General features: G+C 41.1%; 1 protein-coding gene across 4 annotated transcripts in view; it reads right to left on the bottom strand.

Moving 5' to 3' along the window:
* Nucleotides 1–25,552, bottom strand: part of ca14 (carbonic anhydrase XIV) — an 80,859-nt gene that overhangs the window by 22,651 nt on the left and 32,656 nt on the right. For all 4 annotated transcript variants that reach the window (XM_079837433.1, XM_079837435.1, XM_079837434.1 and 1 more), the window contains 6 exons: nt 20,072–20,167; nt 19,928–19,994; nt 19,620–19,777; nt 7,506–7,632; nt 3,377–3,400; nt 2,637–2,721 (listed from right to left, as the gene is read on the bottom strand). In XM_079837433.1, the coding sequence (XP_079693559.1) occupies nt 2,637–2,721; nt 3,377–3,400; nt 7,506–7,632; nt 19,620–19,777; nt 19,928–19,994; nt 20,072–20,167 (557 nt within the window). The remainder of the gene's footprint in view (nt 1–2,636; nt 2,722–3,376; nt 3,401–7,505; nt 7,633–19,619; nt 19,778–19,927; nt 19,995–20,071; nt 20,168–25,552) is intronic.

The following is a 25,552-nucleotide window of genomic DNA, read 5'->3' on the forward strand; positions in this document are numbered from 1 at the left end:
ATAATAATTCAAGACATGTTTGTATGATTGTTGTATTGGGATATTTCTGGAGGTGTGTACTTTAATTAACTGTATTTTTTAATTGTTTAAATGGATGCGCCCTGTTTTAAATGGAAACATGCCTTATGTGTGTCTTTACAGGTATGTTTGGGCTTTCTTTTAAGTCCATATATGTTTAATTATATAAATATAAATAAAAGAACTAGCCTACAAATCCTTTTTATCTTTGTTTTTTGTTTTTTTTTGTACCAAGGGTGTAAAGGAATAAGGATTCTTAGTGTATGTTTATTCATTTTGTAATGAATGAATTGTTAGCGCATCATTGTGTCATGACTTTACTTCAGGGGGCACGGCATTACTATCTCATGGTTAACTAACCATACACTAACATCAACTAATGGCTTGTTACTGTATAACTATGTCATGACTTTACTTGAGGGGGCACATCATGTTTAATTAATTATTAACTAACCATACACTAACATCAACTCATGGCTTGTTAATGCATCATTGTGTCATGACTTTACTTGAGGGGGCACATCATGATTAATTCACTATTAACTACTTATCAAATTCAGCTCATGATTTATCATAAACTTACTATCAAATACACATGTAACTAGTATAACTAGTATTCAGCCCAGTTAAGAGAATGGAGGTACAGTATCATCACGGCCTGTGTCTGGCTGGAGAGAGAAGTGTACGGATCCCAGCAGACGATCCCTCACTTCCTGACTTTACTGCATGTTTCCTGTTTGGTTATGTTTTGGTAACTGATTTCTCAGGAACTGTTATAAGTCACAGTAGGTTTAGTTTGATGGGAAAGAGAATATCACAAAACAGAATGAGACCTTTTGAGATAAAATATAGCAGATAATGGGCCCTATTTTAACGATCTGAAACGCAAGTGTCAAAACGCGAAGCGCAAGTAACTTTGTGGGCGGGTCTCGGCGCTGTTGCTATTTTCCCGGCGGGATAAATGGCTCTTGCGCCCGGCGCAAATCTAAAATGGGTTGGTCTGAAGTAGCTTCATTATTCATAGGTGTGGTTTGGGCGTAACGTGAATAAACCAATCCGAGCGTCATCCAACATTCCCTTTAAAAGCAGGTGCGCAAGTTCCATTATGGATTGCTATTATTATGGCGTATTTACCAGGCGCACGCCAGGAGCGGTTCACAGCCGAGGAGACTGATGTGCTTGTAAGAGCAGTGAAAGACAGAGAAGTGAAGTTGTAATGTTGTACATTATGGTAAAGGTGATTTCACAGTCTTTTTTTTTTTTTTCAGTCTTTCAGTTTTTTCAGTTTTTCAGTCGATTTTTGTTCCTGGTTCTTGACGGACAAACCAATTTGTCAGATGTCCTTATATACATATATGTCTTGCCACTATTGGACAAACAGGTCTTATCCTTAATTATTACAATTAGCCTGAATCATTTGTAAGCTAGATTTATGCCTATTTTTTCCACATCTTCGTGGCACACCACAATGATTTCCGTCATCTCATGTGTTAATATTTTTTTAGTGTAACAATTTATGATTTGCAAAAATAACTGTTGCATCTGTGTAGATTACATGAGCAAAGTGTATGCGCGTTGTGCACGCTATACATTATGGTCAAGCATGCGCCCTTAAAATAGCATAATGAACAACGCGCAACGCGCCACTGACTTTAGACTAGGTTTTTTCTGGTCAGTGGCGCAATTGTTTAATGGAACAGCAAAATAGCACCAGGGATTGTTTGCGCCGGAACACGCCTCCTTTTTTGCGCTGACCCGCCCAGGGAGCGCAAGTGCATTCACTAGTTTAGCGACGTGCTTCTGTGGAGGGAAAAGCGCGCTTTGCGCGGGTGCAAAATAGGAATGACACATGCGTCGGTGTACAAAGTCAATTGCGCTGGGTGCAAGATAGGGCCCTTAGTATTTTCTATGTTTGATAAGGGTGATCAGTAAAAGTAATGAAAAACTATTCCTGTGGCTTTCAGTAATATTTATGAAAATGGTTTAAATTATGATAATAATACATTTTAAAATGTATTTCAAAGTCAAAATATTTGTTATTCATTCTTGAAAAGCCTGTTTGATTTAGTTTACCCATACATGTTAATTAATGCATTAATTATCAAACATGTACATGTATTAATGCTCCTGTTATTCATGCATGAATCATTATGACTCCTGTCTTAGTTCATGATAGCTCCTCATTTGTTCATGATTAGTTCATATCTTCACTAATCATGAGTTCATGTTGAATTAACTATTAATTCATGTAATACATTATTATTCATGTACTGTGATTGTAAAGTGTTACCGTTTATTTCTTTTAAACTTCTGACGTAATTTCTTTTATTTATTCCTGATTGTCCCCCCTTCAAGAAAACATTACACTCCTATCAGCTAGCACTGGAAAACAATAATCTTGTTGTTTAGTGACGTACACCCAATTATGAACAGTAAACTGAATTTAAGATAAGACTAAGAAAGCAGGAAGTTATTTGCGGAATTATGCTCAGATACTGTTAACACATTCTTGGTAAGTTTTGAGCAGAACACATTGTGTATAACTAAGAATGTACCAAAATATATATAATGTCTCTAATCAGCTTACGAGACATATGCAAATTGTTAAAAATTCTTACCGAAAAGTTTTCACAATGAAGTAGATGATAACAGCCAAACCTATACATCCACACAGTGACCCGATCACAATCGCTGTGATTTCACCTGAGACAGAGACAAAATTTTACATTTCTCAAGAGAACTGTAATAATTGAGCAAACATTTGCATTTGGGGCAGTCGTGGCCTATATAATGATTAGAGAGTCAGACAGGTAAGCCGAAGGTTGCAGGTTTGATTCCCAATATGGCAGGAAATGACTGAGGTGTGAGTGTATGTGTGTGTGTGTGTGTGTGTGTGTGTGTGTGTGTGTGTGTGTGTGTGTGTGTGTGTGTGTGTGTGTGTGTGTGTGTGTGTGTGTGTGTTCACTGCTCACTACTCCTAATTTGTGTGCACTAACTTGGATGGGTTAAATGTAGAGGGCAAATTCTGAATAGGTTACCATACTTGGCCTTAACATGTGACTTAAAAACTTGAAACTTAAAGATATTTTCTAAGAGAGATGATTGAAATGATGAAAACAATTTAACAAATGATTCTGAATGTTTAGACTATAATAATTACATTTACATTTATGCATTTGGCAGACGCTATTATCCGAAGCGACTTACATTGCATTCAAGGTACACATTTTACATTTGATCAATTCTTGCTTTCCCTGGGAATCGAACCCATGACCTTGGCGTTGCTAGCGCCATGCTCTACTGTTTGAGCTACAGGAATTATAATGTAATAAGTAGTATAATATAAGATGTTTCTTACCTGCAGTATACATTTTAACTGAGACTGAAGAGAGGAACAGTGAAACAAAGAAGAATTAGACACAGCACAAGCACAATGCCCATTTTTTAAAGGAACATTCATATCTTTTCAATGACAAACCGATTCAACCAAAAAAGACAATTCTGTCATCATTTACTCATCCTTATGTAATTCCAAAATGGTATGCTGTTATTTTGGTGTAACACAAAAGGCAAATTTGTTGAAGAATCATTAAGTTTCTCTTTTCTATGCAAAGATAGCTCATATGTCAGGTTTCAAAAAGAAAAGAGCTTTGTGTGTTTAACAGACTGAAATTGTAGTTATAAGTTCACTTATGATCTTCCCTTCAGCCAAAGCACTGAAATCTTCACATCCATGTCAGATTAAACAATTTCACGTAGTTTGACATTGTTGAAACCAAACGGTATTGTCAGAGATCAGCCAGGCTCCACCTTCACCCAATCACAGCGTTCGATGTCACCGGAGTTCTAATCACCCGCACCTGCACCTCCGTATTCACCACAGACTAATATAAGCACACACCTCACACAGTCACTTTGTCTGGTCTTGTTTGGACTCACCTTCTTGACCACTTAACTGTTTCCAGTGTATGTTACTTGTCTCTATTGTCTCTCCTGATTCTCAGTGTCTCCATCGTCTTCCTGGTCGTCCATGTCTACAGTTCTTCTCCATCTCCAAGTCTCCCTCCATTAACCAGTCCCTTCACCGAGGTGTGCTCCAGCTTCCATCTTCTTTGCCATCCACAACCTCCTCATCCAACTTCAACGATAAAGACTGTCAGTATTCCTATTCTCCATTCATCTAATTTACATCTCATCTGATATACTCACCATCCAGTCTGCATATATTTATGCTGTCAATAAAACTTTGTTTTATTGATGTCATCCTTGTTGTGAGTCTCTGTTTCGTAACAGAAGACCAGACCAACACAGTTGAGAATGAGTTCTCCAGATTCTTTCCAGGAGGTCATGGATGCACTCAAGCAAGCACTGTCTGGCAACACTTCTGCATCCACCGTCACCTCCGCTTCTTCACCACCAGTGGTCTCCAGTTCCGTGGCCAATCCCGTGGCCAATCCAGCGCCCTACTCTGGTTCGGCGGAGGATTGCGACGGATTCCTCCTGCAGTGTTCGCTGGCCCTAGACATGCAGTTGCACCATTTCCCCACTGAGAAATATAAAGTTGCTTTAATTATCTCCCTGCTGATGGGGCGAGCGCTCCACTGGGCCCGGACGATCTAGAATCAAAATGGTAGTGTCATACAAAATCTGAAGAATTTCAACACTCATTTCCATGATGTTCCAGATGGCAAGTCCTCTATCGATGAGCAGTTATATCATCTCAAACGAAGGAAAATGAAGATGTCTGATTATGCTCTGAGCGGTCGAGGAGGCTGACCCAGGGTCTCTGCTTGTATTGTGGCGTTGGTGGACATATCATCACTGCATGTCCAATTCGTCTACCAAGAACCATGGTGAGCGTCATCCATTCTGAGTCAGTAAATAGGAAACGACTCACTACCAAATTAATCATTACTGCCTCTTATGTCTCTCTATCAGTACACATCCTCCTCGACTCTGGGTCAGCATGGAACTTAATCTCCGATTCGCTCTGCCACCAGCTCAACCTCCAGAAGAGATCCACCAAGATCCATGACCAAGTCCAGTCGATAATCGGCAAACCCCTCAACAAAAAACATGTCCGTTTCTCCGTGGGACCCATCCAGTTGCAAGTAGGGCAGTTGCACACTGAGTCCATTTCCTTCCTCGTTCTGGAGAATTCCCCGCCGATATCATCCTTGGGCACCCGTGGTTAGTGCAACACAACCCGTTATCTCCTGAACATCTGGAGGTCCTGAAGTGGGGTGATTGCTGTTTCCCAGGATGCTTTCCTCATCTACCTCAACAGTAGAGGCACTTCTGGTCAATTCCACGTCCATCAAGAGTCCTCCTTGGGTCTTCCGTGTTTATTGTTCTTCTCCATCTCCAAGTCTCCCTCCATTGACCAGTCCCTTCACCGAGGTGTGTGCTTTCACACAGAATGCATCATGAACGGCACCAAACACAAACTAGTTTTTGAAGTGGTCAAAGCCGATCAAGAGCTACTACTCTCGGGTGACACATGTGAGTGGCTAGAACGGCTAGAAGGAAATTTGCCATCCCAGAGGAGCTTCATAGACTGGTTGCATGCTCAGACACGCCTCTCACAAAGCAACAGTTAACTTACAATTTCAATGGCGTGTTTAATGACCCAGTCGAGTCAGGTGAGGTCACGGAACGTGCCGGTGGCTTTGAAAGCCAGAGTGAAAGAACAGCTGGATAAGTACCTGAGAGATGGACACATTCCAAATGTCACTGAACCTACACCATGGATCAGCAACATGGTAGTCCAAGCCCGACAAAGTAAGAATATGTATAGACCAAAAACCTCAGAATCAAGCACTTCAAAGATCGCACTACCACATGCCAACACTGGTAGAAGTTCTGAAAAACTACCCAAAGCACATCTATTCACGCTGGTGGACATTTGCGATGCCTTTCTACACTACAAACTGGACAATGAAAGTAGCTTAATGACAACTTTCTGAACACCATGGGGGCGAATGAGATGGTGTAAACTGCCCTTCGCCATTTCCGTGGCACCATAAATCTGTAAACGCAAGCAAAATGAGCTGCTGATTGGACTCTGAGTCACAGACCGAGCGTGGCATTGGCTCCCTATGCACGACGAGACAGTTAAGAAATAAAACGCATGATTACGGACAAGCCCATTTTTAAATATTATGACATTGACAAGCCAGTGACAATACAAAGCAACACCAGCAATAACGGCTTGGGCTGCTGTCTGCTGCAGCAAGGACAACCTGTGGCTTTCGCCTCTTGGGGCTTACGCGAACTGAACAAAATTATGCCCAAATTGAGAAGGAATGCTCGGGTTCGCATGTCAAAGGTTTCGTCACTATCTGTATGGCAGGGAGACAATCACGGCTGAAATAGACCATAAACCCCTCGAGACAATTTGCCACTCCTGAGTGCTCTTGACCACTCCTGAGTGCTCCCAAGCGCCTCCAAAGCAACTTCAAAACTACAACCTGAATGTTGTGTACAAGCCAGGTCCGGTGATGTACATAAGTGATAAGTGGAAGTACATAAGTGTCCTATGAGCCCGGACCACAACAACATACTGTGAGTACCATGGAAAGTGTTGAGGCTGTGTTCTCATTCATAGACCAATCCCTACACCTCAATGTGACTGATGCCAGTCTCCGTCAAGTTGAAACTGAGACCAAAGCTGACGACGCATTGCAGGAGCTGACAAAGATCATGAAGATTGGCAAAGACTGGCTGGCCTGAGTGCAAAGAAAATGTGTCATTCTCAGTGCATGAGTATTGTCCATTCAGTGATGAACTGAACATTCAGAATGGAATGCTTTACAGAGGGCAGTGTGTCATTATACCGAAGGCATTGAGGGCAGCAATGCTGAATCGCATTCACGCCACTCGTATTGGAGGAGAGGCCTAGGAAATGCTATTCTGACACAGTCACAGACACAGTCATTAAATGCTGTAAAGTGCAGTTTGCATGTTACGGATAGCCAGATCAGGTGATCACTGACAACGGGCCGCAATTCGCTTGTTAACAGTTCAGAAAATTCAGACATGATTGCTGTGAACTGTTGTTGTAAGGTAGAAGAGTTGTGTATGGAGAATTCTTAAGCATTAATGAACAAAGTCTTATGGATTTTAAATGACAATGGGAGAGTAAATTATGACAGAATATGTAGATTAACTATTTATTTAAACCTGAGCATCCAACTCATCATTGGAAGAGGGGGGGGGGGGGGGTGTTTATTGATCATTTACCATGTAATACTGTTATTTGCGTATATTGGAAACAATTTAATCTTCTGGCTCTTATTACTGCTTTGTGTTGCTATTCCCATTTAGGCACACACACAGGCTCACATGATTACAATAAACTCTATGTTCACAGGCAATTTTGAAAAACAATCATGTAAACAAAGAGCACAGCTACATAGTCCCCCTCCCACAACCCTATTCTCTCTCCCCCACCCCTCCCTCTTTCATTCTTTCTTTCTTTCTCCTACCAGGAATGAAAGAGGACAGGACAGTTCTGTGGTTAAGTGGCTGGGTGGCTCGGTAATTATCCTGGAGAACCATGGGCTCTGCTTCTTCTGCTTTGCTGGAGTACAACACTGTCTCTAATTTCATTAACTAATAAGAAGAGAAGAGAAGAGAAGAGAAGAGAAGAGAAGAGAAGAGAAGAGAAGAGAAGAGAAGAGAAGAGAAGAGAAGAGAAGAGAAGAGGTTTAACATCTTTATTAAATACACATCCTCTTCAATACATCACTGTTCAACAATTACTGTCATATCACATTATCTCTTAATGTTTTAGTATAAATATTTTTAATAGTATAGTATTAGTATAAGTAATTATTTTAAAAATCAAAAACAAGTTGTCCCTCATAAAAAGAACATAAAACTTCTCTTACACACCACTTTTCTTTAGTAAGTAAGTAAGTACAATTTATTTATAAAGCACATTTAACACAGCTTGCACTGACCAAAGTGGTGTACAGAGTGCAATAATCGCAGAATAATAAGATAAAGTAAGTACACTTACAGATCAATGATTTAAGCTAAGATGACATCAAAAGACAAACACTTAATTACAAAACATAACAGGGTAAGACAATTAAAACACAGGGAAGGCCAATGTAAATAAGTGAGTTTTGAGCCTGGTTTTGAATATTGTAGTTGAAGGGACGTTTCTGATGTCAGGTGGCAGTTGGTTCCACAGCTGAGGGCCAGCAACAGAAAAGGCTCTGACACCTTTTTGCTTAAGCCTAGACCGTGGGACATGGAGAAAACCTTGGCTGGAAGATCTAAGAGACCTGGGGGCTACATGGGGATGGATGATATCAGCCATGTAGCTGGGGGCCAGGGTGTGAAGAGCTTTAAAAACCATCAGCAGTATTTTAAATTGTATCCTAAACTGGACTGGAAGCCAGTGCAATGAGGCCAGGACAGGTGTAATGTGTTCATGCTTTTTTGTGTTTGTGAGCATCCTAGCTGCTGCATTTTGGACCATCTGGAGCCGTGCCATCATAGTTAGAGGGAGCCCAAAGTAAAGCGAATTACAATAGTCTAGGCGGGAAGTTATGAAGGCATGGATGACTTTTTCCCGATCATTATATGACAGAACAGACTTAAGTTTGGAAATTATTCTTAATTGGTAAAAACTGGTTTTCACAACAGACGATATTTGTTTGTCCATATTAAGATGGGAGTCTAAAATAACACCCAGGTTGCGTGCATGAGATTTAACATAAGGGGCAAGGGGGCCAAGGTTGGCAGGGATACCATTTTTAAAAAACAATAACTTCAGTTTTGTTTTCATTTAACTGAAGGAAATTTTGCCATCCAAATTTTAATTTCTTTCAGACAGTCTAAAAGGGGCTGCATGGGATTGCCGGATTTTAGTGGGATGTACAGTTGGGAGTCATCTGCATAGAAATGGAATGAAATATTAATATTTCTGTTGATGTTACAGGGGGAACATATAGAGGAAGAAAAAGTACTGGACCCAGGATGGATCCTTGGGGGACACCATAAGGCACAAGTAAGTAAAGTAAGTAAATTTATTTATAAAGCACTTTTAAATTCAGCTTACACAAAGTGCAGTACAAAACAATCATAAAATACAACAAAGATAAAATAAAAATAATAATAAAAATAACAGTCAAAATTAGAATAAGAAAAAAACAAGAAAACAGTTACTAATCCATAATTTAATAAGCAGGAAATGCTAAAACGTAGAGATGTGTCTTAAGTCTAGATTTAAAAACAAAAGGAGCACTCTTAATGTCGGGTGGCAACTGATTCCATAATCGTGGAGCAGTAACTGCAAAGGCTCTATCACCTTTCGTTTTAAGTCGTGACCGTGGGACATATAAGAGAGCTTTATTGGCTGATCTGAGGGACTTAGGAGCTGAATTCAAATGAACAAGATCGGAGATGTAAGATGGGGCTTGTCAGTTAAGAGCTTTAAAAACAATCAGCAGAATTTTGAATTGAATTCTAAAATAAACGGGAAGCCAATGAAGAGAAGCTAAGACTGGAGTGATATGATCACGTTTTTTTGTACAAGTTAACAGTTTGGCTGCTGCATTCTGAACCATCTGTAAACGTGCCAACGAAGATTGAGGAAGACCATGGTATAAAGAATTACAATAGTCCAGCCGTGATGTAATAAATGCATGAATAACTTTCTCCAAATCTTGAAAGGAAAGAGTCGATTTAAGTCTGGAAATGATTCTCAATTGATAGTAGCTGTTTTTTACAACTGAGCTAATTTGTTTTTCAAGACACAGCTCAGAATGAAAAATAACACCTACATTTTTTGCATTTTTGTGACTTAACATTTTGGGCCCTATCTTGCACCCAGCGCAATTGACTTTGTACACCGACGCATGTGTCATTCCTATTTTGCACCCGCGCAAAGCGCACTTTTCCCTCCACCGAAGCACGTCGCTAAACTAGTGAATGAACTTGCGCTCCCTGGGCGGTTCAGCGCAAAAAAGGAGGCGTGTTCCGGCGCAAACAATCCCTGGTGCTATTTTGCTGTTCCATTAAACAATTGCGCCACTGACCAGAAAAAACCTAGTCTAAAGTCAGTGGCGCGTTGCGCGTTGTTCATTATGCTTTTTTAAGGGCGCATGCTTGACCATAATGTATAGCGTTCACAACGCGCATACACTTTGCTCATGTAATCTACACAGATGCAACAGTTATTTTTGCAAATCATAAATTGTTACACTAAAAAATATTAACACATGAGATGACGGAAATCATTGTGGTGTGCCACGAAGATGTGAAAAAATAGGCATAAATCTAGCTTACAAATTATTCAGGCTAATTGTAGTCTAATAATTAAGGAGACCTGTTTGCCCAAAAGTGGCAACTTCTGGCAAGACATGTATGTATATAAGGACATCTAACAAATTGGTTTGTCCGTCAAGAACCAGGAAAAAAAATCGGTGAGGGTGGACGCAGCGATGTCCTCTGCTGGCGTCAGGTCCTGAGTAGAGGCAGATCCACCTCCCGTTACACGGCGTGTCTGATTGATGCTGGCAAGCTTGGACTTTCCCCGTCTTCTGATGTCATTGTAGCGCTTGCGGCACTGGTGCGACGTCCTGGGGATGCCAGCTGATGAAACAATTGTGGCTATTTCCTCCCACGCCTGTTTAACCGACGCTATTTTGGGTGGGTTTCTCCCATCCCCATACAACACAACTTCTCTGTCTTTCACTGCTCTTACAAGCACATCAGTCTCCTCGGCTGTGAACCGCTCCTGGCGTGCGCCTGGTAAATACGCCATAATAATAGCAATCCATAATGGAACTTGCGCACCTGCTTTTACAGGGAATGTTGGGTGACGCTCTGATTGGTTTATTCACGTTACGCCCAAACCACACCTATGAATAATGAAGCTACTTCAGACCAACCCATTTTAGATTTGCGCCGGGCGCAAGAGCCATTTATCCCGTCGGGAAAATAGCAACAGCGCCGAGACCCGCCCACAAAGTTACTTGCGCTTCGTGCTTTGACATTTGCGTTTCAGATCGTTAAAATAGGGCCCATGGAGTGAGATTATCTAAGTGACTAACTATAGAGTTTCTTGTTTTGGAGGGACCAAATATAATCACCTCAGTTTTCTCATTGTCAAGCTGGTGGAAGTTATTTGCCATCCAGCATTTAATAACCTCAAGACAGTCCAAGAGAGGCTACAGAGAATGTCTAGATTTCAACGGAAGGTACAGCTGGGAATCATCAGCATAGAAATGAAAAGAAATCTTATATTTCCTAATTATATTTCCAAGTGGAAGCATATATAAGTATAATAAAGAGTAATGGCCCCAGAATGGACCCTTGAGGAACCCCACAAGACAGAGGGACAGATGATGAGGAAAACTGGCCAATAGCCACCGAGAAAGTCCTGGACCTAAGATATGACTCAAACCACAGTAGTGCTGTATCCTTAACACCTACCCACTGTTCAAGGCGTGACAGAAGGATATTGTGATCCACCGTGTCAAAAGCGGCGCTCAGATACAGTAAAATTAAAACTGCTTTTTCACCAGTATCAATTGAAAGTAACAAATCATTCATGATTTTTAACAAAGCTGTTTCAGTGCTGTGATGAGTAGTAAAACCTGATTGAAATGGTTCAAGTACCTGAGTTGAATTTAAAAAAGGTAGTAACTGTGATAGGACAACTTTTTCCAAAATGTTTGAAAGAAATGGCAATTTTGAGAAAGGACGATAATTATTAAAACGCCTTACATCATCATTGGGCTTTTTAAGCAACGGCTGGACAACTGCATGCTTTAAAAATGCTGGGACAATACCAGAGACTAAGCAATAATTCATTATCACTTGAATGCTAGGACCAATAGTCTCAAAAGAACCTTTAATGATGTTGGAAGGAACAACATCATGGGGTGATGTTGTAGATTTCATCTGCATCACTAAGTTCCTCACATCAGAAAGAGAAACTGGCTGAAAACGATTGAAAGTAGCTCTGTTAACTGGACTGTCAAGCAGAATAATAGAATGGAAATGGCTGAGGGCTGATTGAATACCATCAATCTTTTCAGTAAAAAAACTCAAAAATCTCTCACAGATATCAAGAGATGGTTCAACTTCATTAGAGATGCGAGGATTAATAATTGAATTTATAGTACTGAACAAGATTTTAGGGGTATTAGTATATTTACTAATAATATCAGAGAAGTATTTAGCTCTTGCTTTTTTAGCTGCTTTCTGAAAATTCTCCAAGCAGTTTTTAAAGATTTCAAATAAAACCACAAGATGATCTTTTTTCCATCTCCTCTTTGCTTTCCGACAAATTTGTCTAAGCGAACGAGTGGAGTCATCCAACCATGGTTGTGGTTTAAATGTTGGGCATTTGTATTTAAGTGGTGCTATCAAATCCAAAACATCAGAGCATGAAGAATAGAAAAAAAAGAGAAATACAATTTTCTTGGCTTGAAGAATGCTCAGCAGCAACTGAAATTGCTGTTGAAACATCATTACTATGATACATGTCAGAAAACTGATTTTCAGTGAGATAATTAAAGCAACAAGAATAAAAACCCGCAGTTTTAGCAGTACACATAGAGCTAGATAGTATAGCATTGAATACAACAGGCTTGTGATCTGAAAAACTTGCATCTTCAATGTTTATATTATCAATAGAAAACCCATATGACATGATAAGGTCAAGAGTGTGTCCAAGTACATGTGTAGCCTTATCCACATGCTGAATAAAACCAAAGGAGTCCAGGACATAAGTAAACTCAGTGACCATAGGCTTTCCAGGACAGCAGACGTGAATATTAAAATCACCCAAAATTAGCAAACGATCATATGATGCAATGAAATGAGATATGAAGTCAGAAAACTCATTTATAAAGTCTTTATCTGGCTATGGAGGCCTGTAGACCAAGACACATACTAACGGAGTTGCAGCAGATTCTATTAGTACACATTGCGCTTCAAATGTAGAAAGGTTTCCAGCAGAGACTGTCCGTATTTTAAACTGATTACTAAAAACCATGGCCACCCCACCTCCTCTACCAGCACATCTTGGAGTGCTAATAAAGCAACAGTTTGATGGACAAAGTTCACCAAAGATTGATGACTCGTCAGTTCCAGCCCATGTTTCAGTTAGAAATAAAACATCCAGGCCATGGCGGGTAAAAAAGTAATTCAGTATAAACATCTTATTAGATGACAGACCAGACCTGGCATTAATCAGAGCCATTTTTACGTGAGAGTGAACAGTTTGTATCTGTGAATGTCGAACATACTTCAGTGGATGAATGTTATTGAGATTCACACCTCTACTCTGGACGCGCAGTCTCGCAGGAGCGCAATCAGGTGACCGGTTCTGATCCGGGACGATAGGCTGGTGACAGGCGTACCTCGTGTCCCACGAACGCCGGGACAGGTAAAGACCATGATTATGGCCAGTGAGAAGTGTGGAAGAGCAGGAGGAGGATTGTACCAGGGACAATTCTCTCCTAATCCTCACCCGGATACCTCCGCGAATTCCCCTCTTTCTGCAACGTTTCCGCTGGTGGATGATACAACACGGTAGCCGGCGAACACACGCCGCCGAGGGATGAGAGAACGTAGAGTAGAAATCATGCGTGATGGAGCAGGCTGTAGATCGAGTCTCCAAAGAACTTCTGATGTGCAGCAATATTTGACGATCGTACATTATAAGAGCATCAACATGTATTAATATCAGTATAAAAACCCCAGATAGGCAGAACGCCGATCTGGTATTTAAAAGCTGACGGGACAGACGGCAAGCCGACAGACACACTAGCGCCATCTTGGACACAAGGGCAGTAGATGAAGAATACTGGCCTATAGATACTGAAAAAGATCTTTGGTGGAGGTAGGAGTGAAACCAGTTAAGAGATGTACATGGAGTACATGCATCCTCAATTCTTATGTTATCAATGGAAAACCCATTGGATACAATCAAATCAAGAGTGTGCCCATGCACATGAGTTACCTGATTTATGTGCTGGAGGAGGCCAAATGACTCCATTAGATGACAAAACCCACTAACCAAAGGTTTACCTGGGCAACAGCCATTAATATTAAAATCGCCCAAAATCAACAGACGGTCATAGGATGCTGCATAATAAGACAGAAAGTCTGAAAATTATTTTATAAAATGTTTATCTGGTTTGGGAGGCCTGTAAACAAGTGCGCACATCAATGGTGTGGCAGCAGATTCTACTTTTACGCATTGTACTTCAAAGGAAGACAAGATCCCAGCAGGAAGTGTTTGTACCTTAAAGGTCCCATGGCATGAAATTTTCATTTTATGAGGTTTTTCAACATTAATATGAGTTCCCCTAGCCTGAATATTGTCCCCAAGTGGATAGAAATGTTGATCGGTGTAAACCCGAGTTCTGGCTGTCTCTCTCTGCCTTTGATAAAATGACAGGCCAGACGAGCCAATCCTGAAGTCTCCTGGTTTGACGTCCAAGCAGGAACGGTTACCTCCCTTTCCTCCGCCCAGAGAATCTGGCACGCCCATGCAAGCGCTCGAGAGATCATGGGTTGTGAACAAGTGAATGCTGGCAGTTTCTCAGTGTTTGAATGTACAAATGAAAACAGAAGTCTTTTTTCAGTTCCTTCAGATCTGTGATCAGTAATTTCTGATGTGTAGCTAATTATTTATTATTCGTGCACACAATGCGGCTTCTCTCTCTCCAGACAGAACGGTGTTTTCGTGTTTTCTATCTTGGGAGTCAGTGTATTTGTACGTCCTCGTCGCGTCTATCGGTTCTAAAATGTGCATACAGTCATGAGTTTCTGCTCAACATCGGCCTCACACACGCCGAAGCTCGGGCTGCACTGGCCGTTGGCCTTCAACATCCCCGACCCCCAGTACTGCATCTGGCCCACAGCGGAGGCACCAAACGCGGCGTGAGATAAAGCAGAAGGGGGGTAAGCGTGAGCATATTCGGGCTAGCCAGCCTAGCCCCACAATAAACTGGATTACATTCGATTACTGCTGTTGTGTCTTTGTTTGCGCTGTGTACTCAACGCGCGTCACTGACGCTTTTATTTTATTTTAAAAATAATGCTATTATCAACACTTACTTTTAACTCGTTCATCTCGACAGCTGTAATGGTACTTTGCATGTGTTACAAAGTTGGTAATAATGATGAAGACGGACTCGGTGTGACTGGGACTCGTGTTTATTCAGAACTCTCAGATACAAACACAATAAACTCGCGCTGACTGACAGCGCTCACATAACTCAGTAGTTACTATAAATAACGTTGTTAGCAATCGCTGATCTCCGTCTCTGGTACGTTAGTGATGTCCGGTTCGCGAACGATCTTTCTTTTGAACCAGTTCTTTTTACTGAACCGAATCAGTTCACCAAATCGGACTGAATCGTTCTAAACGGTTCGCGTCTCCTGTCAGCACTGATCCATAATTTACTAAAGTTACTAACTTTCTGACATGAGTGACAGCCCCTCCGACGAATAACCTGTAGTATATGCTATTAACTACAACAGTTCAGACATGCTGAGAACTGATGTGAAGTGAACTCAGGTCCATCCGTCTCTCTGGCAGCAGCTCGTGCCTGCTCGTGCCTCGTAGACCAAGTTAAACCACGCCCCCTCCGCTCATTTAAAATGCAAAGATGTCAGCCAATCACAACAGTGGGCGTTTTTACTGAAGTCTCACAGCAGACACTCCTCTTGAAGCAGGGCATTCAGCCACAGGGCAAACAGCAGTATAGAAAAAATGCCTTTTATTTCTAAATTATGACATTTTATAATGTAAAAGTCATACTAACAATATAAGTACACCTCAGGAAACATTATAAAATAATAGAAAAATGCCATGCCATGGGACCTTTAAGTCGATTTTTAAAGATCAAAGCCACTCTGCCTCCTCTTCCCGAACTCCTCGGAGTGCTTATGAATGAACAGTTTGTGGGGTAAAGTTAACCAAAAACAGATGACTCAACAGCACTTGAGCCAATCCATGTCTCCGTTAAAAACAGCATGTCCAGATCTCGCTGGGTAAAAAAGTTGTTTAAAATAAAGGTCTTATTTGACACGGACCTGCAGTTCAGTAGCACCACCTTAGCCGCAAGGTAATCCAAAGGCTGTGGAAGTTGAGAGCATTGCAATGTTCAGGAAGTCCCCGCCGCTTCGGACGCGCAATCTTGGCGGAGCTGCGGTGCAATTTGGTGTCATAGACAGAGCTGGAGAAATGAAGAGATGACATGAGTATCTCTGGTCCCATGATTGATGAGCCAGGTAAAGGCCTGGTTCCTGTAATGTCGATGGAGGTCCGGCGAGGTGACGGTTGCGCACAGAAGACACTCGCAAAGCCCCTGATCCGTACTTGCACACCGGCACTGGACGGAAACAATGACAAACTGGCACATCAACTACTGAAATGATGGCAGTACTTCTGGCCTTCAAGGAACTCCAGTCAGAACTTAGGGGGCACTATGTCCTGGTCCGATTGGACAGCATAACAGTGGTAGCCTATATAAATCACTAATGGGGACCATGAATACGGGAGCAGATTTGCTATCCCAGAATGGAGACTCCCTGTCTATCCCTGTCTCTGGAGACTCCACCCCAAGATGGTTCGATATGATCTGGAGCATGTTCGACCAACTTTGCATCAAAAGACTCCCACTACTCAATGTTCTTCTCAAAGGAAAACAGACGCATTAGCCCAAAAGTGGCCCCATCTGCACCTTTATGCCTTCCCTATGGTAGCTCTGCTCCCTCTCGTGGCACCACTCTGGCAGAACCAGCCGTGCTTCCCTGGGAGGGTTCAGCCAATTCCGTTGAGGAGAGACCTCCTCTCCCAAGTGGGAAGGACAATTTGGCATCCCCAACTCGAGTTGTGGAGCCTATGGCCGGGATTTTTGGAAGGCGAGGGCACTGTATAACTGGCAGCTATGCAGCATACCACGCTCTTATATATGAAGACCGCCCTTCTGCTAGCTTTGGCATCTGTCAAGCGTTTCAGTGGACGTATCTTGCCTCGAGTTTGGGCTTAATGACGGTGAAGCCGTCCTTAGACCAAGAAGGTGCTTTCCACACACTTCAGAGCACAAGTCAAAACACTCTCTCCTCTCCCTTCCACTGAGGATGAGCAGGAGCCACACCCACCCTGCCCGGTCTGGGCTCTTAGGATGTTTTAGTTTAGTTTAGTTTAGTTTAGTTTAGTTTAGTTTAGTTTAGTTTAGTTTAGTTTATTTATTTAACAGGGACCATACACAACACAAATGTTGTGTGAGTTAGCTAAATAGCTAATTTGCATCTGTGGTCCCCTGTACATTGAGAACTCATTAAAAAAAATCTGATGAAAATGGCAACCTGAGTGACTTAAATAGGCAGTCAGCCCTGGCTGTTTTGGCAGGCTGAAATGCAATTTGTTTGTACAGGTGCTTCTGTGCAGATGCTTTTAGAAAAACTGGTAAAGTCATTGCATCGCTGCATTGTTGCCGTAAAATGCTCCGGTTCCCATAGAAACAGTCATTGTGTTGCAATTGAGCACTACACATTCGCATTGACTGGACCAACTTAAATATCTGTTTTTATCGTTATTTGAGCTCAAGAAACAACATTTGTAAGACAGTTCATGTTAGCTTTTGTTGCTGATTTGAAATATGTTATTTACATGTTAGTTTGAAAAGCAGTATTTAAGATTTCAGAATTAGAGGTAAGCGGTTGGATTTGCATGTCCGAAATAGCTGCCCAGAGCCATTGCAAATATGATATGAAAATATGAGAGAGAGAGAGAGAGAGAGAGAGAGAGAGAGAGAGAGAGAGAGAGAGAGAGAGAGAGAGAGAGAGAGAGAGAGAGAGAGAGCGAAAGAGAATTTTGCAGATCACGTGTTGCACGTGGAAATGACTCTTGACTGTGTCAGTTTCCTGCTGTGAGTCCTGGACCAGAGTTTTTGTGAGTGTTTCTGTTCACACAATCGGATTTCTTTTATCATCACTGAACAGTGTGCCTGTAAAGTGTTCGGGACATGTGAGTGACGGACCATGGTAAACAGACCCATTTGTTTGATGTTTCAGCGCAAACTGCTATCTCCTGCTACTGTTCCAGTTTTCTTCAACATTGTCATCGTGGCATAGAAGTGCTCTGCCGAGGGAAAAGCCATTTCATTGCTGTGTGAGAATCGTGATGATTCATGAGTAATTTGTTTCAGATCTGAATCCATTAAAGTGCACTAACGTAATGGGCCCCAATGAACGAATGACACATACCTGGGTATTTCAATATTTGTGACTTTTCTGTTGATCTGACTAAAATGTTTTTTTTTTTTTGTTAAAAAAATCTGAATTCATTTGGGTTGTGAATTGTTCAGAAGAACTGAATCCTGGTTGATTCATGTATCAATGATTCATTTATCCCTGTTTTGGATTCATGTGAGCTCTTTAGATTCAAATCCATGGTATAATTTACTAATTTGTGGGTAATTCTAAATTAGGGTTTTTCTAACTGGAGCAACTGCTGGATAAATCTTGATTACAATGTATGTTGAGTGATGTTTACAAAGGAAAGTAAACAGTAAGTTCATTTGGGGAAACATTTTTATTTCCTTACAATAACATAGGTTCTGTTATTTTATTTTATTTTTGACTTTCATCTTTATTATTTTAGGTCTGTAAATAAATAACTGTTATTCAGAGTTATATTTCCTGAGATTTATTTATTTTTCAATATCAGTGTTATAAAAGGAGGCACCGTTTAGTTATTTCTGATACCTTTTGAGGTTAACTATACTAATAGTCACCATACTTGAACATTCAGCGTATATCTCCATTTAAAAGCTGGGACACCAGGTTCATGTGTACCATCTGAAATCAGGTTCTACCACAAAAAAGGTTTACAATAACATGTTTTACATGGTAGCCTCTAGCCTGACAAGCCAGACCCACATCAAGATGTTGGGTCTGGGAACTCACCATTGACAGGGCTCAATCCAAGGGGCGGGATAAACGGTTGTCTGTCAAATTCCCTATGCACACAATTGGATAGTGCTACAACCAACCAGAGCAACGTGAAGTGGAGCTAGTTGATAGATTAAACTTTTGCCGTATCCAATCGGCAAAACTCTGAACAGATCTTCCTTTCTTAAGATTGACTTCAGTGCAGTTCTTTGTTCTTTTCTCAAAGAGAAGCTTAACTCCAATTCTTCCAGAGTCGCGGCCAAAGCCGATTCGAAAGACCGCCATTGCCAGCTTCTTTGTTTACAAGTAGCACGCGGAACCTCCGTAACTCTGCCGTCATTATGTTAAGCCCGCCCGCAGACTCCATACACAATGTGATTGGCCTGACCAGAGTTTGTTTTTTCCAGCTCGCAAGTCTATGAAGAGTTGCTAGACTACCCTGGCTGCAAATTATATTTGCTGCCGCTAGGGTGCATATAGATTTCTAGGCTAGGTAGCCTCAGCATTTCTGTTGATTTATTTATATTTGCTTTGCAGCAGCAGCAGCATAAGAAGATATATCACACCAAGGCCACTACTACTGTCATATCCAGTAATATGGAATTGTATGACTTGTCATGACTGAACAAAGAATATGAAAAGTTAGCATTGCTTGAGCTTACCTGTGAATGAGAGATTTTCACCCTTTCATTGAAGATGGTCCAGAGGACACTCTGGTAGCAGGGTGGAGTGGTGAGTGAGCCATTGTAGCGGAAATATTGGCTGAGGTTGTCAGGTAGCAGTGACTGTATATCAAATGCAGGGATAGTCACCTTCTGGCCTGAAATAAATCAAACAAATATTAAAAGTTGTAAACATTTTAATGAAATTGTATGTCTTGTATGCTGATTTACAAAGTAACCCAAAAGGCTGAGGCACAGTTATCACACACATATACAGTAGACATACACGCACATGCACACAAACATGCCTGCATATCTGATGCGGGCCAGATAGTTGAAAATACTACCATACGCCTGATTAATCTCTTCACCTGCCTGAAAAAGCAAACAACAGAATTAGATAATGTTTGAGTGGTAATTTATAAAATATAATTTAATCTATGAGAACTCACCTCAATTAGTATCCCTAACACAGCCAGACCGTTCTCTTGGGTCATAGCTTCGGACATATTAGCATAAACCTCTGTATTGTAATGAACAATATGGAGCTGAGAGAAAAGAGAGAGTGTGTGTTTGAGTTATAATATAATTAGGCATCTTACAGAAGACATGTTTTCTTTCATAGTATGGTATTTCAAAAATCATAGTATTTCATACTATTGGTTGGTTAAAGGGGTGGTAAACCACGATTTCACTATTCTAACTTTAGCTAGCGTGTAATGTTGCTGCTTGAGCATAAACAACATCTGCAAAGTTACAACGTTCAAAGTTTAAAGCAAAGGGAGGTATTTGCTTTTAAGGAAATCCATTTCTAAGGACTACAGCAAACGGCCGCTAGGCGACTACAGACATTCCTCCAGGGTTGGTGACATCACCAGCCTCAATATTTACATAAACCCCTCCTCCGTGAATATTAAATAAGGGGGGGTGAGGCCATTTTGTATCGCTGTTGTTGTGGTATAGTGGTATAGGAGTGGTGTTGCTGCAATGCCGACGAAACACTGTTATTTTCATCCGGATTGCAGGTCTGGGGATGGGCGTTTAACATACAGCATGTTACATTCATGTGTGTTTGGGGAACAGGTCTCAGATATATGCTGCCCATCATAAAGCACGAGACAGACAGGTTCGGAGGAGAAGACTGGAAAATGTGACATAATGGACAATATTCGTCCGTTGCAATTCATGAGCGGTTCAGCGAGACAAACACTGCCAGTGTGAATCATGCACGACGGGCGCGCCTTCCGCTGCACATTTCACGGAGGAAAACATCCACAATCTTCGCGAGTTCAATGCCGGATTTGCACAACGTCAGCTGCGCGAGACAAACACTGCCAGTGCGTGGATGCACGACGCGCGCTGGGCTCCCGCTGCACATTTCACGGAGGAAAACTTCCACAATCTTTGCGAGTTCAATGCAGGATTTGCACCATGGCTTGTCCTGAAAGCTGGATTTACAAACAGAAGCTGTTTACGGGCCACGACCTGTAAGTCTGATTTATTTTTCATCGATGTGTTTTCTTGTAATAGGTTAATTGTACGTTGTAGCAAGGAAGTAAACAGATGACAACGCTGTTCTGCAAACCAGTCTGTTAAATGCTCATTCATACTTAACGTTATCCGACGAACACCTAACGTTACAAACACCTAACGTTAAAATCTCAACAGCGAACTTGGCATTAGTGTAAATGATTCTTTGATTAGAGCTTTTATGTATTGTTTATCTACAGGCATGCTAAACATGGTTCTGTGTGTGATTTGGCTACTAGTAAAGCCAGTGTTTAGTGTTCGTTTTGGGTTAATAGTTCTTGCCACAGATATTTGGCTATAATCGTTCTAAAAATACAAAAGTGCCATTCAGTAGCGATCACTATAGATCCGCAGTCTTTACTCTTGAGGACTGAACTGGTTGAACAGGTTCTGCTCGATCATCTTCACCAAAATGTTCTGGGTCTGATTCGGGCTCAGATTGGTATGGTTTTATTAATGCCATTGTTTCTAATACTGACCAAAGCACATTCTCCGGTAAGGGGCGTGGCGTTTCCGATAAACGTGCACTGCGGTTAGCGAATCACAACACACTGGGCATGCTAACCAATCTGAGCCCATCGCGTATTTTTGAGGGACTGGCTTCATAGAACCCGGAAACCATCAGACCGTTTTACAAGGAGGGACAGAGCAGTGTAGAATAAAGGTAAAATATATGAAAAATAATGCAATTTCTTTAAAAACGAAGCATGAACACATGTTACAGTGCACCCCACAAACACAATCAAGCCTTCAAAAGAATGTGTTTTACCACCCCTTTAAGGTTTATGAAGTGAGCCTATCACAGAAAGAGGATATCAACCTACTATTGGTTGGTTAAGGTTTATGGAGTGAGCCTATCACAGCTAGAGGCAGAGGTTATAGACCTGCCTTGTGTTGACTTGTGGTACGGAGTTACTGCCCTTTCCGGTTATGTATACTGAGTGGTGTGTGGGAGAGATTCCTGGTTGCTTCCTACAGAGTGTGGGAAAGTATTTTGTACAGCTTTCCATGGTTGACAGGACTGCAGCCCATTCACAGGTGAATTCTACGGTTTGTGGTGGCAGTTTTATTCTTTCCACATAGGGCGTTTTGGGAATCAATATGTGTTATTTTTATAGCGTGCACGTTGATTTTTCTCTCTGGCCAGTCATGACTGGACCTCCTTATACCCTAGGTATATAGTTTCTTTGTATTTATGCGTCAGGATCTGATATGATATGTGTTTTAATCATGAACGTGTTATTTCAGACGTGCTGTGTATACCGTTGATAAACTGGGACAATTCTGTTGCCGGGTTACCAGAGGTTCGTTCGGCACTGCTGTTTTGCTGCTGGCTTGGTGTGTGTGTGTGTGTGTGTGTGTGTGTGTGTGTATTACAAGGGGAGTGTAATTATTTGTAATTGTTGATTTTCTTTTAACTGTTTTCTTGTTTTCTTTGTTGTATAATCTTTTGATATATATTTTCTGTGTTACGTTTGACTAATCTTTGTATTTGTGTTGACACCCTAAGGATTGTTGTGTATTTTGTTTCTGTTAATGTTATTTAGTATTTTACACTGTGTAACTTTTTTAGTTTATTCTTAGCTAAAAACACTTAGGTCTTTCAAAAATATATGTGCTCATTAATGTATATTTACTTCTTTCAAGTAATAAAGTATTCTCGTAAGTTTATAATATGCCATTTAAAATACATACGGGTAGGGGTTCGAATGCAGGTCGCCATGTTGCCCCTCCTTCTTGAAAGTACATTAGCCAAAGAGGGACATACCCATAAATTCAAGCTTCGCCTTTCGCGTTTTAACCAGTTTTAACACTCGATGGCACTGTACAAAATTCCCTGCCTCGCACATGTGCGCGTCAACTTGTTCAGACTTGTCTGGTGCATGCGCAGAGAGTTTTAATCTCAGCAGCGTCCAGTCACAGAGTTATACAGAGTTTTCCTGGCTTGTTTATTCCTCAAAAGTCTGTTTTTCCTTGTGTGGTATTTTTGTGCGTTAATAACTCCGTAAGTAATAATAGTTATTGTCATTGTAGATGTGTTTCAGAGTGTATCATCGCGTAATTCAGTTGATGTCACCTCAGAAGTATTTTTGTGTCAACATACAATAGCATAATGCTCACCTATTTGAATAATCATTCAGTTATTTTGTTATCAACAATGTTTATTCGTTTATAGAAAATATTTGCTTGTAATGTATGTTGATGGAAATATGTATCAGGTCTGATCGGCATATTAACAATTGTTATACAGAGCGCACTACAGTGCTAAAGCTGCGCACACACTTTTGTAACCGGACACCGCTTGTTAGCAGCAGCAGGCAGCTCCACTCCTTTTAATGCAGCTGCATTTAGCGCCTATATATGGTACAATAAGCTCTGGTTTACGGTTACATTATACAAATGTAACTTATAAGTATAGTTATACAGTTCTTAACTGTGTATCTTCTGTCATGTCATTATCATGTATATTTACCATCCTTATTTGTTCTCTCACAGAAACCACATTTATGTATACATATCCACACAAACCTGTTTATGCCTTGCAATTGGATGACTGAATAAACATTACTATCATAAAAGTTCACTCTGGATTAGCTGCAGTTCTTTCTAGCCGAATAATTAGGCCAGTTGAGTTCCAACCATCCCACTGCGCACAGAATATCCCACAGGCACCATGTCAAATGTGGACAAGGTCGAACTGGAAGCCATGTTAATCTTGGACTAAATCGGCCACCGTAGGAGTTTAAACGAAATTGGAATTGAGAGGAACAGAAACTAAAATTCACTGGATAGTCATAGCTTTTCACCGCTAGATGGGGGAAAATATCACACAGTGTAGCTTTAAATTGTGTATTTGTTTTGTAGAGTTTGTTCTTTTCATTAGGAGTTGAGTGTTTAAAAGCAAGGGGGGCAGGGCTTGACTCATGTTTTTTTGTGTGCTGTGCATGTGCACAGGTGTGTGTGGGGTGATGTACAGTATTTATCTGGTTAATTAGGGCCCGAGCACCGATGGGGTGAGGACCCTATTGTATTTGCTCAGCCTATTATTATTCTTCTCCCAAATGAATCACATTTTTGAGGGCCTAAACATGCTCGAATTGCACACAGAAGTGTCGCGTCAGAAGTGGCGAAAATTTACATCTGATATGGGTTTCAGAATTAGGTGTGGCAAAATGGCTTGATAGCGCCACCTACAAAATTTCAATTAAGCGCCGTTCGAGCTATGTTTCACGTACGAGTATGAAACTCAGTAGACACATGTAACAGCCCAATACCTACAAAAAAGATCCTAGGTGCAAAATCTAAAAACTCAACAGGAAGTGAGATATTTTTAATTTTCTCTGCGATTTCTATGCGATTAACGCCACAAAACAGGAAGCTGTTGTAACTCAGGCATACAATGTCTGATCTGCCTCAAACATCACATGTTTGATAATAGTCCTGACCTGAAGACAACTACATGCCGATAATCAGTTATAGTCAAAGCGCCACCTGCTGGCAGAAGGAAGTGTGGCACATTGAAGTGAGTTTGCCATATTTCTCCCATATTTACCCGCTTAAATGCATGTCGCCCACTATTCACTGTTTTCCTGAGGCCACTGGGTGGCGGTGCATGTGCGAGGGCCCTTTCATCGCTGCCCGCAGCTTTATTGCTTTTTGTTTTTCTGCTAATTTGAGTGTTGCTGGTGTCTCAAGTCTCCCTATGCTGGCAAACCTCATTCCTATATTTGTGATTTTGTTTATTTGCTTTTTGTCTGTGTGCTGCCCTTGAAGTATAAGTAACTTTGTATTTCTGTTGTATTGTTAATGTATGTGAAGTCCACATTGTTCAGCACTAACTTTTTAAAATATTGAATATTGCTTTATTGTCTTTTGAATTATTTATTAAATATTGTTTAAAATAAAAATGTATATATTTTTGCATCCACGTCTCCTGTCCTGTTCCGGGAAAAATCTGTGTAGCCTATTTATTGGGTTCATTAAGTTGGTGTTCCTGGGCTGGGGTTCCCAGGTGGCGTAGTCAAAGTACTGTGGTCTTTTCATAATTCCTCTCTTTGCCACAATAGATTCACTCAACATTGCATCTGTAGCTGATACTATAGGAACACCACCAGGTGTGAAGATTGTCCAAAGACCATATAGAAACATGGCAATTTACTGAATGATGGTGCTCATGCCGCCCTTTAAGGAACTGCGTTACCAGTGTCTCATAAGGACGTGCCCACGCCATCACTCCTCAGATTTCTCTTCTTCAGGAATTATTTTTTTTTTGGCCAGTGCTATGGAGTTATCTGTGATTAGTAGTTAATGTTTCAGCGACCAGCATCACATCTTATCTACTCGTGGTAAAACATGATGTTGTCTGAGATTTGCTTGCCGTCGTGTCTTAGCTCTATTTCGAG

Source organism: Gobio gobio, assembly GCF_949357685.1.
Source record: "Gobio gobio genome assembly, chromosome: 15".
Taxonomy (NCBI): Eukaryota; Metazoa; Chordata; class Actinopteri; order Cypriniformes; family Gobionidae; genus Gobio; species Gobio gobio.